The sequence below is a fragment of the Grammomys surdaster genome, unplaced genomic scaffold (genome assembly GCF_004785775.1).
Source record: "Grammomys surdaster isolate TR1022 unplaced genomic scaffold, NIH_TR_1.0 262, whole genome shotgun sequence".
Taxonomy (NCBI): domain Eukaryota; kingdom Metazoa; phylum Chordata; class Mammalia; order Rodentia; family Muridae; genus Grammomys; species Grammomys surdaster.
The window spans coordinates 5,888,583-5,899,966 of NW_021604703.1; the positions used below are offsets into that span (position 1 = coordinate 5,888,583).

Consider the following 11,384-nt stretch of genomic DNA (forward strand, 5'->3'; position numbering starts at 1 on the left):
AAATATAGGGGCTGGAGAGATGGCTCAGTGGTTAAGAGAACTGACTGCTCTTCCAGAGGTTCTGAGTTCAAATCCCAGCAACCACATGGTGGCTCACAACCATCTATAATGAGATTGGATGCCCTATTCTGGTGTGTCCGAAGACAGTGACAGTGTACTCATAAATAAAATAAATAAATAAATCTTTCAAAAAAAAAATTTAAAATATAAACATATAAAAGTGTCTTGCTAGAAAAATACACATAGACAAGTGAGCATAAAAACGATTTCATGCTCTTTGGGGGCAACCATAAGCCAAGTCTACACTCTAACGACATAGCATTATTTTGCTTTTGTTTTCTTTGGTAGGAGGTTAGGATATTTGTAGGGTATTATTATTGTTTGGCTTTTGTCAAAGATTGGAGTTGCAGACAGTCGTAAGCTGCCCTGTGGGTGTTGGGAATTGAACCTGGCTGCTCTTAACCACTGAACCATCTCTCCAGCCCTGTTGTTTGTCTCTTTAATGAGGCTTTGTGTTTTAGGTTGGTTGGTTTGGAGATTGGCAGAGGGGTGTTGTTTGCTGTTTTGAGTTAGGATCTCATTCTATATCCCTGACTGATTGGAGCTCACAGAGTTCCGATTGCTTCAGCCTAGCGCTAAAATTTAAATATCTCCCCATACACATGACAAACATTTCATGACAAACATTTCATGTTCAAACTATAAAATCAGGGAAGCAGAGGCTTGGAGTTACAAAAGAGAACAGTGAATAAAACTATCACTAGGTGCAGCTTACCTGACCTGATAAGGATTGGGACAGATCACCCATACTACCTAACTTCATCTTTGTTGACAGGAGCAGAACCCCCCCAGCGTCCCTGTACCAGCCCCAACTGCCAGTGTGGGAGCCCAGCCTAGTGTGTCTGTGGCCAGCACTCACAGCAGCCCCCCATACCTCAGCAGCCAGCAACAGGCAGCCGTGATGAAGCAGCACCAGCTGCTCCTGGACCAGCAGAAGCAGCAGCAGCAGCTGCAGCAGCAGCAGCAGTTCCTGCAGAGGCAGCACCTCCTGGCTGAGCAGGTAACAGGCACCTGAGACCACACGGGCACTATTTGAGCTTGTTTGCACTCAATGTCAGTGCAGTGTCCTTTAAAATCCCCTTTTCAGCCCAGCAGTAAAAGCAGGTAAAGTGCTAGAGTGCTTGTCAGCCTGGTGGCCTGAGATCAGTCCCTGTAACTCACACACACACGTGAAAGGTGAGAACCAACTCAAGTGGCCCTCTGACCTCTACGCCACACCATGGCACGCACACCCCCAAGAGCAAGCATTCACACACACATTCACACATGATGATAGGTTGTTTGTTTGTTTTGAAAGAAGTTAGGACCAGCAAGGCTGGAGGTCTGTTCCCAGCACCTATATCAGGTGGTTCACAACTGCCTATAACTCCAGTTCCAGGAATCCAACCACCCCTCTCACCTCTGTGGACACCTGTATACATGTAGTATACATAATACCACAAATATGTTCTTAAGAATATGCCAGGTATGTTGGTGCACGCCTTTAATCTCAGCACTTGAGAGGCAGAGGCAGGCAGATCTCTGAGCTTGAGGCCAGCCTGAGCTACATGTGAGACACTATATCAAACAACAAAAACAAAACCTTTAATAATAAATCTTAAAGAAGGGACTAGAGAGATGGCTCAGTGATTATGAGCACTGAGTGCTCTTCCAGGGGTCCTGAGTTCAATTCCAAGCGACCACATGGTGCCTCACAACTATCCATAATGGGATCTGATGCCCTCTTCTGGTGTGTCTGAAGACAGCTCATTTCCATAAAATAAATAATTTTTTATAAATAAATCTTAAAGAAAACAAAGAGTCTAATGAGGTAGCTCAGTGGATAGAAGTCCTTGTATGCAGGTGTGACAACCTAAACGTGACCCAGAGCCCACAAGGTGGCAGGAGATGGCTGACTCCAAGTCACTTTCTGCTCTTCACACCATAGCACACATTCATACACACACAAATAAATAAAAACAGCCAGGCAGGCCGGGCCATGGTGGGGGCCGCATGCCTTTAAGTCCCTCCAGCACTTGGGAGGCAGAGGCAGGCGGATTTATGAGTTCGAGGCCAACCTGGTCTACAGAGTAAGTTCCAGGACAGACAGGGCTACACAGAGAAACCCTGTCTCGAAAAACAAAAACCAGCAAAAACAAAAATGTTTTCCAAATTTTACTTCATTTTTTAAAAGAATGCTAATAAAATGTTTTTACTTAAAACAAGTAAATGGAATCCCCTTCCAAGGCTATGGCATGAAGAAAAGTTACCCTTGAAGTCCTGAGGTCAAGATGCACACTTCCCTCCCTGGGTTAGCAGTGCAGACACCAGGCAACCATGAGAGCCTTCGAGAGGTTGAACCATGTCTTCTAATTAAGACAGGAGCCAGCTGGGCATAGGAGCCCTCACCTGTAATCCTAGCTGTCAGGAAGCTGATGCAGGAGAATTACTTTCATGTTTAGCTACATAGTAAGTTGGAGGCCAGTCTGGGCTACGGAGTGATACATTATCTCTAAAGGAGGGAAGAGGCCAGGGAGGGGCTCACAAGTCAGAGGCCCTGAGTTCATAACTCTGGGACCCATGTAAAGCAGGATCCGAGTGGAGATGGGGAGCAGGGACAGATCCCCTTGATACTCCTGGGTCAGCAGGCCTGGCTTCAGTACTGAACCAAAGAAACCCTGTCACAGCACAAAGAAGAAAGCAGGACCCACACCCAACACTGTCCTTTGACACACTCCATGGCAGTGCTTACCCACATAACAAACAGAGTATACTTTGGAACCACCTTGAGAGACTACACTTTGCTGAGGTTAGCCACTGCCTCCGTTCCTTATTTATTATTTTTTGTTTTGATTTTCTAGACAGAGTTTCCCTGTGTAACCCTAGCTGTCCTGGAACTCACTCTGTAGACCAGGGTGGTTTCAAATATAGAGATCCACCTGCCTCTGCCTTCTGAGCGCTAGAATTAAAGGTGTGCACCACCACCAGCACCAGGCCGACCATCTTTAAACTAGCTGCTTATTAGGATATATTCATATCACATATGGTTTGTTTAACCACACACTTCAGTGATTCCCATTGTAACTATTGTGCAGTTATCACTAGAACTGGTTTTATCACCCAGAACACTGTACCATGAGCAGTCACTTGCTGGCCGGCCCTGCACTCACAGGTGTCTGTGAGCGAGCAACACGCTTGCTTGTGCACCTTGCTTTCCTCCTCATTGGTTTTGACTTCAGGCTTACATTGAGTTTTACTGTTTTATTTTACTGTTTCTGTTCTTGGCACTCTGTAGGAAAAGCAACAGTTTCAGCGTCATCTGACCCGCCCGCCCCCCCAGTACCAAGACCCAACACAAAGCACCTTCCCACAGCAGGTTGGACAGTTCACAGGTAAGGAGAGGCGAAGGAGGTTGGGGGAAAGGTAGCTTTGGGCATAAGGAGGGGCAGAGCTCATGATGTGTGGGACTGATGGATTCCTGAGTTTACTTGCTCAGAGAAGCTGTGGTTAGGAGAGGGCTAGATTTTCAGTTCCTTTGTGACACAAGAAGGTCTCCAGGGTTCACTATGAGGACGCTCAGTTAAACATCCATCTGAAGCAAAATTATTACTAGTTAGAGGGGATCTTATATGTAAGCCTTTTTTTGTTTTGTTTTCTAGACAGGATTTTTCTATGTAATAGCCTTGGCTGCTCTGGAACTCATCTGTAGACCAGGCTAACCTTGGATTCATCCTTTTGTCTCTGCCTTTGCCTTCTGAGTGCTGGGATTAAAGGCATGTGCCACTGCCACAACACCTGGTTTATGTGTAAATCTTAATTAAAATAGTTCTTTGTATCTTTAGAAGTACCCCACAGCAAGCTGGGGGTAGTGGTGCATGCCTGTAATCCTAGCACTTGGGAAGTGGAGGCAGGAGGATTGAGTTCAAGGTCATCTTCAGCTTCTTAGTGAGTTTGAAGGATCTTGTCCTTAAAAGAAAACCAACAAAACTGATTTCCAGATGGAAGGGTCTATTCTAAGGAAGAGAGGAAGCGCCTAAGCCTTAGCCGTCACTTCTGAGCTGTAGATTGCAAGTCACATGTAAGGTATATGCTGGCCTTGTCTTCCTTAGTGAACTCTCACTGTGATGTGTCATAGAAACTGACCACAGCCAGGTGAGAGTCTAGGTGTGGTCTCCTGATGTGCTGGCTAGAAATGTGGAGTTGGGCATCTATTGGAGCCACCAGAGCCTGTGCCTGGTTCTCGACTGTTCTCGACTCCACCCAGGCCACACTGACAGGGGCTGTTACCATGGTGAAGTAGTCCTTTTCAGCTCTCCCCTTTTCATCACAACTGTTTTTTAAAAGTTATTTGAGGGGTGTTATGCACACGTGATACACGTGCCTGTGGAGGACAGAGCTGTTGGATCCCTGTGGAGCAGTTGTGAGCCACCTGTTACAGGTGCTAGACTAAACTTGGGTCCTCTGCAGAGCTCAGGCCAGAACCAATAGGCAGAAAGCTCCAGGCAGACATGGTGACAGTCCCGGCACTTGGGAGAGAAAGGCAGGTGGGTCAGGAGGTCCAGGTCAGTACACAGCTCTCTACAGTGAAACTGTGTCTCTAAACAAAGGAGAGGTCTGGAGAGACCTCGGTCAGTGAGGTGTTAGGAAGGAGGAGGACTCAGGTTGCTTCTCGGCATCCCCATAAAAGCCAGGGGCTGTGGTGTGTGTGTGTGTGTGTGTGTGTGTGTGTGTGTGTGTGTCTGTCTGTCTGTCTGTCTGTTGTGTGTGTTCCAGGTACCACAAAAACAGAAGTGGACAGATCTCTGAAGCTTTCTAGCCAGTCAGTCTAGTAGCAAGTTTCCTGAGGACTAAGGCTCATGCTCAGTAACTACCTGGTAACTCCATGCTAGATTTCTACTTCCCTCAACCACCTTATATCATAAACAACAGGGTGGAGAGACCAGTCTTCAGCTACAGCCCTCCATACATTGCCTCATCCAAGTCACTGACAGCCACACCCCAGCGGAACTAAACTTAGTCTCAGGCTTTACCATCCTGCTCTTGACATACCCAGCCACTGCTGGCTCCTTAATGTCCCATAGCGTGTTACAATTCTGTCCCTTCACAGGTGTCCTTCTTCTCTGTTCTGAATGCTCTCTACACTTTCATGTTGTCAAACCTGTGTGTGGGTGCACATTTGTGTATGCATCTGTGTGTATATGTATTACATGCATGTGTGTGTGCATGAGTATACACATGTCCATGTGCTTTGTGCACATGTGCTGCTGGCAACTGAATGCAAGGTCTTGTGCATGCTAAGTAAGTGTTCTACCTACTGACCCACTCCCCCAGCCCTAAATTCAGTTCTAAGCCCCTTCTTTCTAAACACTTTCCCAAATGTTAGGCAGAAAGCCTTCAGAACTATGTATTTCCTATAACCTGCTGCTCCAGCTTTGACCTTGTCACACCATGTGACGGCGTTGGCTTCCACACACGGATTCTGGGCTGTTGGTCGTGTTGTTGGGTTGTTGTCCCGGCTGAGACAAACTTTGTTGGCTACTTGATAAGTAAATGGACAAGACAGCTGGCTTGGCCTCTGGAGCTTCCCTCCCTCCGTCCTGTCTTTGAGGACTGTCACTGCCCGTGCCCGTGCCCGTGACGTGGGATGGTTCTGACTCTCACGCCCATGGAAGAGGAGCTGCAGCTTGGGTCTCGGAGACAGCTCCACCATAATAGTCGGGAATGCCAACATGGGCTGGCAGAATAGCTCAACAAGTTAAGTCTGTTGGCCTGAGTGTGTCCCTAAGTCCCATGGTGCAGGGAGGGAGCTGTACTGGCTAGTGTATGACATTTTGATACAAGCCAGAGATATTTGGGAAGAGGGATGCACAGTTGAGAAAATGCCTCAGTAATATTGGCCTCTAGGCCAACCTGTGGGTCATATCTTAACTAGTGATTAATGTGGGAGGCCCAGCCCACGTGGAGGGTCCAGCCCATGGGGGTACTGCTACACCTGGCCTGCTTGGTGGTCCTGGGTGCAAAAGAAAGCCGAGTAAGTCATGGTAAGCATGCTGTAGGCAGCATTCCTGTATGGCCTCTGCTTCAGTCCCTGCATCTGGGTGTGGTGGTGCATATCTTTAATACTAGCACTTGGGAGGGAGAGGCAGAGGCAGTTGGATTTCTGTGAGTCTGAAGCCACCCTGGTCTACACAGTGAACTGCAGGGGTTACATAGTGAGACCCTGTCTCAGGGTGGGGGAAAGTGAAATAAACCCTGTGCTCTCCAAGTTGCTTTTGGTAATAGTGTTTATCACAGGAATGGAAACTCTTTTAACTAAGACAGGAACTAACTCCTGCCTGCTGTCCTTACTCCCTCACATGTGTGTCACATTTGCACCTGCACCTACACGCACACAAAAACGTAAAGGAAAGTGTATGCCGACTTGACTGCTAGAATTTCCTTTCTTCCAGGACCTTCTGCTGCTGTGCCTGGAATGAACAACTTGGGTCCATCCAATCCCAGCTGTCCTCGAGTGTTCCCTCAGCCTGGGACTCTGATGTCAATGGGTCCTGGACATGCCCCTGTTTCCTCTCTCCCCTCCAGCTCAGGCCAGCAGGACCGTGGAGTGGCCCAGTTTACCGGGTCCCAGAGTTTGCCTCAGAACAGCCTTTATGGCATGACATCTGGCCTAGCCCAGATAGTTACCCAGCCCCCACCACAGGCTACCAGCACACATGCCCACATTCCACGGCAGACCAACGTAGGCCAAAATGCCTCCACCTCAGCTGCATATGGACAGAACTCTCTGGGGAGTGCCAGTCTCTCCCAGCAGCACAATAAGGCAACCTTGACTCCTGGTTTAACAAAGCCACAAGTCCCAAGGGTGTCAGCAGCCATGGGAAGCCAGAATGCCTCATGGCAGCATCAGGGAATGCCAAACCTGAGCAGCCAGACACCTGGGAACAGCAGTGTGAGCCCCTTCACTGCAGCTTCCAGTTTCCACATACAGCAAGCCCACCTAAAAATACCTGGCCAGCAGTTCTCCCAAGCCATGCCCAGCAGGCCCATGGCTCCTATGAGTTCAGCAGGTGCAGCAGGGCCCATGCTGCCCCCAGTGAGCACACAGCAGAGGAACAGTGCCCCTGCACCTGCACCTCCCCAAGCAGCTCCACAGCAGGGCTTGCCTGGCTTAAGTCCTTCAGGGCCTGAGCTGGGGGCCTTCAGCCAGAGCCCCACTTCACAGATGAACAGCCGGCCAGGGCTACACTGTGCTCAGGCTTACCCTGTGAGGACCATGGGCCAAGACCTGCCTTTTGCCTACAGTGGGCAGCCAGGCAGCAGTGGTCTGTCCAGTGTGGCTGGACATACTGACCTGATTGACTCACTGCTGAAGAATAGGACTTCTGAGGAGTGGATCAATGAATTGAATGATCTTTTAGGGTCACAGTAACGGAGACATCTGTGGCGTTTTCGGTGTTTAGTCATCTTATATATTTGTTCTCAGATTCAAGAAAGAACAACTACTTTGGACCAAAAGCCCGTGGCTCAGAGAACTGGGCCAGTAGAACCTAAGCCACAGCCGAGGCCAGCTCTGGTCCACTGGGCTGGCCCACCACATTGGCATCACTAAACTAGGGTTGGGATAGCAGGGTAGAGGTTTGAAAGGTAGCTTCCTACCCAGATGACCAAAAAGCCAGTGGAAACAAGCCCCACCAGAATATGTGCCGTGTTTTTACCCAAGATTTCTCCACTTGCCTCAAGGCTGGGAACAAACTTTTGGAATTTTAAATAGGATTATTTGCATTTTATAGCATAGAAGTAATTTTTTTAATTTAAGATTTTTAAACAGATTAGGACAAGTGGTGGTTGTATTGTAAGTGGCACTGGAAACCCGGGGTTTCCTTAGGAGTCGGAGCCTTTTTATCCTTCTCTGTCAGCTTTCATGGTCACTGGAAATCACTGCCAGAGTACAGGCTGTGACTGCAGATGCCAACATGATCAGGATGCCACAGATGGCACATCTAGTGGTGTAGATAGGATCCCTCCTCAGAGTTCCTCCTACTTCTTGGCTGCCACTCACTCTTGAGGACACTGGGCCCCCATGGAGTCCCCTCCATGCCCTGGCATGGCTGAATGCTGAAGGTGGAGACTCGGCATGTCTCTGACAACCTGTATGTCCATGGTAGAAGTGCCATTCAGTTGTACACACACCTTTCCTTCTCCATATCATCCCCATGACCCTTCTTTCTAACTCCTGGCCTCTTCCAGCCAAAACGGGAAACAGTGGCTAACTTCACTGCATTACAAGAGGAAGAGTCAAACTCCTTAGGGAGTCTGAGCCTGCCACAGGTTTGGGGAAAGAAGGCTGCAGGCAGCCTGCTGTCTAGGCATCACTTTATTCTTTCCCCTCTAGACTTCTGCTCCTCCCACAGCTGATGACTTGCACTTTTAAAGTGGTTTTATAACACTAACCCATCCTTGCTAAAGATTGAAGTAGATTCTCCTAGAAGGTCTATTGATGGACATGTCTGAGCAAAGAAACTATGAAATAGAATATGGTATGTGGGCTGCTAGCAGCAAGCGTGAGCACTTGTCTTCATCACAAGCAAGATGATGAGCACAAAGTGAGACCTTTAACAGGATGTGAAGGGATAGATGTTTGCTGGAGTGACTTCCATGCAGAGTGGTCTGTAGAGAAACCACAGCTCTGTCCATTGTTCTGGAGTTTTAGAACACTTCATCTAGTATAAAGAACTGAGCCAAGGAAATAACAAGAGCAGCCGTCACACTTGGAGGAGTCAGAAAGTGTGCACACACTGCTAACTAGTTTGCACCAGCAGTGCCTTTTTCCCTGAGGGCACCTGTGCTCTCAGGTCCTTGTCCCTCATAGCCATTTCTCCTGCCATGTCCTCCCCAGAAACTCAGCTCAGCTCTCGGAGAAGCAGGTGAATCATAGTCAGTGAAGATGCCACCCTCTGATAGTCCCCAACTGTAGGGGGAAGAGAGTGACTTCCACGGGTTCTCTACCAAAAACAGGGCTACGGGCTGGAGATGGATCCTGGTTCCTCTTCCAGCCCCTGCTACAGCTGCCCACCTCCTGCCTCCATTGCCCAGGCCCCAGCAGCTGGCCCCAGCACTCTACCTTAGGCCCAGGCTGGCCAAACAGGCAGTGAGTAGCTCACTTGCTGCAGTGTCATAGCAATAAAATGTGATTCTTGGGGTCCCCTCCCCCAGAGCTGCCCATGGCTTTATTTATGAGTCTGGCTTTGAGGTGTTGGGAAGAGGTAACCCACTTCCTCTCTGCCATCTTCTTAGAGCCATGACTCAAAAAGAAAAGGGTGCTCGGACTCTCTTATACACGTGCTTTGTGTAAATAAATGTTTACAATTTTATATTGAAGATGGAATAAGTGTTAGAGCGTCCAACTGTATATTTTTTACTTTTATAGATTTTAAAACTGATCCTTTATATGTGTTTGGAGCTATGATAAGTTTTATGGCAAGCAGTTGGTATTGTTAACTTTTTATGATCATCAAAAGTGCATAAAAGTCCTATTAATCCCCTATTCTGCTTCCCTTAGCTCTGGTATACACCAAAAAGAAATCTTTACTTTCCTTGTGTTATAAAAATAATAAAAATATTTTACTAGTATGGAAATCACAAGTGTCTTTGACTTCCCTGGGGACATTTGACAGCTGTCAATTTCTCTGATTTAGCAGTGCTCTCCTCCTGCATGTCTTATGGGGGCTGCCTCGCTGATGGCAATGATGACAGAGCCATGGGCATGCTGCAGAAGAGCAGTCCTCTCACTGTGATTAGACCAAGACAGATGGGGAACAGAACACAGTCTAGGCTTCCAAAAGTCAAAGAAAGTGGGACCCGAGAGCTGGGGCCGATACAAAACAATGGTGCACCGAAAAAAATAATTAGGAACCAACTGGGACCCAATATGAAATCCAAATGCTTTTTTGTTTTTGTTTTGAGGTAGGTTTCTCTGTGTAGTCCTGAAACTTGCTTTGTAGATAGACCAGGCTGGCCTCGAATTCAGAGATCTACCTGCTTCTGCCACCCAAGAACACTGAGATTACAAGTGTATACCGCACTACACACACCATCCAGAAGCTGCCTTTATACACAATGATCCTACTTCAGCACTCCTGAGTGCTAACATTACAGACACACACCACTATGCCCAGATGATAATCCTCTCATAATTAAATTATTCAGCCGCAAGCATTTTGTTATAAGAACAGAAAATGAACTAAGAACTCCTAGGTCTGGAAACAGGAAGGGAAACATAAGGCACTACAGAACATTGCCGGTAAGAACCTGTCTGAAGAACCATCATTGCTAGACTGGAAGGTGGGAGGGCTTAGAGGCATAGTAGCCCTCTGTTCTGATATAAACTGCCACCTCCGCAGAGCCCCCAGCAAGCAGTAGCATCAGGCCTGGCTATTGCAAGCTTTGAGAAAGCCACCGTCCTTCCTGAGGAAAGTCACGATTCAGAAGTAACTGAGGTGTAAGGAAAGGAAGCAGACATCTAGAGATGTAGTTACTCTGGGATGGAGTGCTCGGTCTTGGTGGGTCCAAATTCACCAGCCATACACATCCAGTAGGACTCAGAGCACATATTTTATTGACTAGAAAGAAAAAGCACACATGGGAAGCCAGCCTGGGCCTCTGTAAAGCTGTGTGTTCCTCCTAGGACCAGCCTGCTGGTAGCAGAGGTGCGGAGAGCAAGGAAGATCCAGGATCTTAGAGGAATAGGGCCAAGAGGCAGCTCAAGACCTCCTAGAAGCCAGATCAGTTCAATTATCCTAAGCCCATGGAAGGTTGAAATAGAAGAATCACCTCAAATTCTAGATCAGCCTGGGCTACATAGGAAGACCTTGTCTCAAAAACAAAAAGAAAACACAAGTACATTGGTGAACTCATCATAATAAGTATGTAGGCCAGAGGAGCAGCCTACAGTTCCTGACCAGTGCAGGGGTAAGGAGATGTCAACGGACGGGGGTGGGGTACAGCCAGTTCCCATCTAAGATGCTCAGTTTGTGACTGCTCTGCTTTTCCATAGTGTGAATGCAATGTGCAGTCAGGAGAAGCGGCTACAGAATCTGAACCCAGTCCACCCACACGTAGCGCTGCCTCCCCCCCCCAACCCCATGCTGGGTGCTGATGCAAGTGCTGCAGCATCTCCAAGGGAAGAGCCGCTGAGGCTTTGCATTGTTGCTGTTGCCAAGCTGGCTATGTGTGTAATAAATAAATGTCTCAAAGTTAAAAAACAACATACTCAAAAAGGGACACATGGAGTCTGACCAGCTCAACCCGTATCTAGACTCTAGCACTCAAAGGGCTGAGGAGACTCG

General features: G+C 47.9%; 1 protein-coding gene across 1 annotated transcript in view; it reads left to right on the plus strand.

Annotated features, from left to right (window-relative positions):
- Maml1 (mastermind like transcriptional coactivator 1) overlaps positions 1-9,675 on the plus strand; it is a 37,810-nt gene extending 28,135 nt beyond the window's left edge. Inside the window, exons 3-5 of the mRNA XM_028775884.1 lie at positions 836-1,060; positions 3,335-3,431; positions 6,489-9,675. Coding sequence (XP_028631717.1) covers positions 836-1,060; positions 3,335-3,431; positions 6,489-7,468 — 1,302 coding nt within the window. The 3' untranslated portion in view covers positions 7,469-9,675. The remainder of the gene's footprint in view (positions 1-835; positions 1,061-3,334; positions 3,432-6,488) is intronic.
- Positions 9,676-11,384: the final 1,709 nt, after the last annotated feature.